Source organism: Malania oleifera, chromosome 11 (genome assembly GCF_029873635.1).
Source record: "Malania oleifera isolate guangnan ecotype guangnan chromosome 11, ASM2987363v1, whole genome shotgun sequence".
Classification (NCBI taxonomy): Eukaryota; Viridiplantae; Streptophyta; class Magnoliopsida; order Santalales; family Ximeniaceae; genus Malania; species Malania oleifera.
The window spans coordinates 48,744,218-48,750,223 of NC_080427.1; the positions used below are offsets into that span (position 1 = coordinate 48,744,218).

At 37.0% G+C, this 6,006-nt stretch overlaps 1 protein-coding gene across 2 annotated transcripts; it reads right to left on the minus strand.

The window, feature by feature from the left end:
- Positions 1 to 515: 515 nt before the first annotated feature.
- Positions 516 to 5,786, minus strand: LOC131167815 (kelch repeat-containing protein At3g27220-like). Of its 2 annotated transcripts, none has more exons than XM_058126737.1 (7): positions 5,330 to 5,786; positions 4,408 to 4,584; positions 3,540 to 3,769; positions 3,281 to 3,451; positions 2,212 to 2,317; positions 1,615 to 1,821; positions 516 to 905 (listed from the first exon to the last, which is right to left on the minus strand). In XM_058126737.1, the coding sequence occupies exons 1-7, from the start codon at positions 5,528 to 5,530 to the stop codon at positions 741 to 743; spliced, it is 1,257 nt and encodes a 418-aa protein (XP_057982720.1). In that variant the 5' UTR covers positions 5,531 to 5,786; the 3' UTR covers positions 516 to 740. The 2 variants fall into 2 exon arrangements, with proteins under 2 accessions (XP_057982720.1, XP_057982721.1); XM_058126738.1 differs by having other exon boundaries at positions 5,336 to 5,723.
- Between the last annotated feature and the right edge of the window lie 220 nt (positions 5,787 to 6,006).

Genomic DNA, 6,006 nt, shown 5'->3' on the forward strand with positions numbered 1-6,006 from the left:
CAGTCTAACTCGGTTCAAGAATTACAAAATAGATTGGTCTTTTCATGTGGTCATGTACTTAGTGTCGATATTGCCATATGACTAGCTATTCATTTCTATCCTCGTACTTTAATTTATAATATTAATTTTCAGTAAAAATGGTTGGACTTAATTGTCACATGGGTGGAGAAGTTCAAAAGTGTGTTGGGTGCATGTGCATTAAGTGCTTCATCATCATTATCATTCACTTGGTAAATTTGTGCGACTATATTCGGTAAACAATATTGGGCATGCTTAACAATTCTGTGTTGTGCAATTGAGAAATTTGATTTTACCAATAGGTGGAAGCTGAAAGGGAACATGAGAACTGGTTCCGAATAGAAAATTGATGCTTTGGGATCTCTTCTTCATATACTAACTGCATCCTGGAATGGAAATAAAAATAAAAAGAGAGATAAAACCTTTAAGTTTAAAGAGCTTAAGCCAACAAATTATAACCCAAAGCTTGAGATCTAAGCTACCAAACATGGACTTAATTGCAGTAGAAGTTGAGGGCAGTGTATTGGATCACTTTCCACCGTAAAAATGGTGATGTTTACACGAGAGTAAAATGAACATTGCTGGTGAGCAAAATTCTCACCCAAAAAATAAACAGTAAGCAAAAATTAAATAAATATATAAACTGGGCCCATATGGAGACCCAAAAAATGAACAGTAATCACAGATTTGGTAATGCTACATGTCAGTACAACGAAGCTAAATCAGAAGTTCAGTTTGGTTCTCCACATTTCTCCAACGACCTTCCCTGGTTGTGGATTATCTGGCCCTCTGTCTCGCTGTCCAGAAGTGACATACAGCCATCCATCCGAGAAACCAGCTAGCGCAGTTTTCACCCGGTAGGGAAGCTTTCCAATCACAGACCATTTCTGTATAATTGGCATAAAAAAATAAATTCCATAGTTCTCAGAAGCTGAATGTAGCCATGGAGGAAGAAAAGGGAACACAAAACTCAATTTAACATGTGAGCATTCTGGTTTTTTTTCCCCACCTAGAGGGTTTCAAAATTTGAATCACAAAGTAAGGAATCAAGCTTCTTCAGAGCTAAAGTGCACATTTAAGAAGAAATGTAAAAATGCAAGAGAAATGAGCCCGTTTATAAGCTCTTTAAAATTTAATATTAACTTTTGACCTACAAATAAGAATGAAACCCATATGAATGAACACTGAACAACGACGCAATAAAGACCAAATAACAAATTTGCATCCTAAGAGGCTAGAGGTAGCAGGAACCTTCTATTTTCTTGGTTGGGCTAAGGACAACAAATGAAAAATAAAGAATGTGGAAAGGAGAAAAAGGCAAACAACACATGCTGAGCACGCCTTTGACTGACAATAGATTCTCAAGAACAGTGGCTGCTAAAAGAAACTCTCAAATGGTCAAAGCAAGCAGGAAAGGTTTAATTTAAAGTTCAGTGTATATGACAACTGCACCATGGAAGAACCTGCATTGTGTTTGTACGCATGGACGTGGGGCATATGATTTGAATTGTGTGCGTTTGGACAAAATGCAACACAATTGTATTTGACAATGCAAAGATGCTTTTAGGAGTTGTTAAATCAGAAGAAGATCAATACCAGTGAGTCTAGATGGAATTGGAACACCTCTCCAACCAGGACCATCCGTTTGGTGACTGCATGCTTTTGCGTTGTACCTCCAGTGATTATTATGGAATTATTCACTACCACCCAAGAGCACTCTATATGGGAGTTGGGTTTGGGCATGGGCGGTAAAACTTTCCACTTCATTTTGTCATCCAGCATATAAACATCACCATACATTACCTGCAAGCAAAGAACCTGAGGTTATATTCTGGAAAGGAGTACAAATAATGCATGTAAAAAGGAAATAATATACAAAAAGTCCTAAAAGTGAATGTACAACAACAACAAAAACAAAACCAAGCCTTAAGTCCCACTAGGTGGGGTCGGCTATATGAATCCTTTTCCGCCAATTTATGCGATCATGGACCATTTCTTTTGACAAATTCAGGGCTATTAAATCCTTATTCACTATCTCATTTCCTAGAAGTATATGCAAAAATGAAAAAAACAATAAGAGAATATGCATGCAAGAAAGAGTTGATCAATTTATGCACTTACAACATGTATGCAGCATGCTAGAAGTCAATAAACATCATCTAATTAAAACACAATCATTTGGTTATTATGTACCTCATGCCTACGAGAACACTTGAATATAGGTGACCCAGGCTTGGCCATAAAATCACCCTCTTGGCCACCAATCACAAACAGCCGATCATTAACCACCACACAAGCCCTGATAAAAAAAAAACATTTAAATTAGAAAAGGAGATGCATTATCTCTGTAACTATATGAAATAGATGTTTTGATACTCTAAGCAGAAATTAATGGTTAAAAGGTGGCAGTTTTTCATTATTTATTTATTTACTAGGGAAGAGCATGGCAGTTAGAATCCTCCTAACTGAACTTTACTGTCTAGAGTCCAAACAACTGCCTAGAAGAAGTCTTCTGGTCCTAATATATTAGGTAATAGTGAGAAAATTATGGTTAGTTTTTTAAACCATCAATGAAGATGGAAACATTAAATTTCACAACATAAACCCTGCATGCTGCTTTGACTTGTTAACCATAAACTGCTCGAAAAATACTTGTGCTCCTATAAACAATAAACTGCAACCAGTATCTAAATAAAACACGTAAATAATTCAACAAGCAGCCATAAAAACAAACAGTAAAAGTAAAGAAAAAAGCATGTAAGTTATCACTCTTAACAGCAACCAGTTAGCAGGAGGCGTAAAAATTTAAAACCAATGAAAATGGTATAACAAGCATATTGAATAAATTTGGTTGATCTACGGCTCTAAACAAGGGCAACAAGTACTGATGGTTTTTTTATCACACATATTCTTCAATGAACCAAAAACACTTTTCATCTGAGAGCATACAGATATCCACCATTCAACAATGATTTGTACTAGTTAACCAGTTATCCATAGAACTGGTTCTTGACATTTTTTTTGTCTTTTTAATTTTGAACTTCTCCTGAAGCTCTTCTTAGCATTGCATTTAGAGATTTGTTTAGGTTGATCAAATAAGATTATGCACTTGTCTTTTGTGCTATAAAAATTTTCATCCCTTAGGTATATACTTCAAAACAATGAACATAGAGTCCATGTATATTGCAGGATAGAATTCTATGTTCCATTAGTGACGTGATTCAGAAGAAATACATGTATATGGAAGAAGTCTCCAACAAACCTATGCGGTCCCCCATGGGGAATTGGTATTTCATCGCGCCATTTTCCCTCTAATGCTTTGCCATTCTTTACTGCAAGACTCCAATGATCTGTTCCCGGTGTGTGGCGGTTCTCCTTGCTCCCACCCATCACATGAAGTCTGCCTCTCCAAAGTTGAGTTGCTGGAGCATACCTAAAAGATCTCATACCTATCATCCAATGTTTTGACAACTTATACAATTTTTGCAACTATAGGAGCAGCTCAACTAGCAACAAGATACCTGGGGACCGGCAATGAGGGCATTTGCTGCCATGTTTCTGTCCTGGTATCCAGCACAAATGAACGGGATATGGGCTTACTACACTGGGGACCATACTGCCCACTGACAACATATACATATCTTCCATCCGTTGCAATTCCTAAATGAGAATGAGCCATTTCTTTAGGCATATCAATCCTTCCGCTCCATGTGTTATCTGTGAAATTATAAATGTCAACATGCGAGTGCACCTACACAACATGAACAAACACAATTCACAAAGAACATTAAAACCGGCTGTTGGAACTCTAACCCTGAATGTGAGTGCTGAAACTCTATAAAGCAAACATTATTTTGCAGGCAAGTAAGGAAAATCAACACATTGATCTAGAATGATGTCAATCATACACAATTATATAACTGATTATTTGAGTTGTTTTGGACTTTGTATTGTTGGAACTCTATCTCTGAATGTGAGTACTGAAAATCTATAAAGCAAACCTTATTTTGTACGCATGTAAGGAAAATCAGCAAATTGGTCAGAATGAAGTCGATCACACCATATTGTACATCAGATTATTTGAGTTGTTTTAGACTACGTATTAATTTATCTTCAACTTGGTCATTTCCTTTATTCCCATACCTGGCATAGGGCCTTTGTTAGAAATCAATTAAAAGAAATCCATCCACAGTACAGTCCAACATCTTGTAGCTTTTGCCCATTACAGTCTCAGCAGACACAGCAAACAGTAGAGATCTAAATAGATAGATCGAAGAATAATCCAATTTCAAAAACGAAAGAGCTTGAATCGGGTTCTCTTTGGGCATCTAGTTTGGACCAAAATCATGAAAGATGCAAATAATTTAGAAGTTGATAAAAGAAACTCACATGATCAAGGGAGCCATATCCTGCAAATACATACAGCAGATTCTTTATCTGTACAGCTGACCCATCCAAACGTGGTACTGATGCTGATGGCATCGCCTCCCATTCTAACTCTGGTGCGGGTATATCAGCATAAGTTGCCGATAAGAATCTCTCTGGAACAGTGTTAACAGCTTCTCTCTACATATAGAAAATGGCTAATGAGTTTCTTCCTACTAAACTCTGAATTTCAAATCAATGCAGCTTTTGGGAGCATATGAGATCTGAGCTTTGGGTTTGAAATGGTGTGGATTTGGACAAAATACAAAATTCTATTGGATCTTATAATGTTCCACATTATTCCAAACACAATACTCAAACTCCATGCTCCCAAATGCTATGCAAGTGCACCGATCATATGTGAGTGTAGTATCAACATCACAAATGAAAAGATCCGCAGTTTGTTCACTGAGAAAATGTGTAGAGAAACCAAAAAAAAAAAAGATTTTATACTTTCCAAAGAAAAACTCACACTGCATTTGGGTGCATGAAGTTCAATGTTCAAAAATAGTATCTTATGGAATCCAACAACATTCAAGACAATTTTGCAATTTAATCTGCTTAAATTTACGCAATTCCAAATAAAGTCGCATTCCATGCTTCCAATCATACCCTTATAATTTTAACCTAAGTTCTAGTGACTTGGACTAGAAAGAGCAAAGCATCCCCTCGACCGAGCCCGACACCAAGTACGACACGTAGCATAGAATGCATAAATTATGTTTTTCTTTCTTTCCCTATTTTTTTCCCAGCAACCAAACGGACAAGCTCGCGAGAAACAAGGCGAATCACAATCCCATTGATAAATTCATAAGAAGACAAAAAAAAAAAAAAACAAAATGAAACCCAAAATTGGTCAGGAGCATTGTGGTAGAAGGGTAAGAACCTTTACAGCTCTGCCGGTAACATTTGAGACGACAAGGACTCCAGATTTCTCAAAAGCCCAGTTAGATGAAGAAGACGAAGACGAAGCCCACATGAAATCTGCAATGAGAGCGACTCCGATGAGACCTGCGCACATTAACGGAACGGCGAACTTCGCCGGAAGGTGTTTTCCGGCATGCCTGACCATTTTGATTGAAGCCATGAGAAGCAGAACCGACCCATCTTGCCATTTTATAAATCGAGGCAGTCATTGGAAGACAGAGGGGGTTGAGGGAACAGAGGGGTTCACAGAATTCTTGAGGTGAAAGAGCGGGCGCCGCTGGTTTCTATTCCCCTTCGCAGTTTTTCTTCTGTTTGTTTTGAGAATTGAGACCGTGTGTACTCTCTCTATCGCTTTGCTCTGTTCCCATGGATTTGTCTATTTATACTTCACAGGAGAAGAAGGCTTACCGAAGCAAAGGAACGTATGTGTGTGTGTTTGGCTTTTATTTATTTTATTTTATCTTTTTTCTGTTTTTTTAAACATTAGGGACCAGCTGGTTGAAAAAATAAATATATTTTTTCTCTATACTAAAAATTAAGGTCCGTGTGGAACTTATAAAATATGAGAGGAAGGAAAGAAAAAGACCAAAATTCAATTTGTCATGTTATTGAAAAAAGTAAAAAAATAAAATAAAA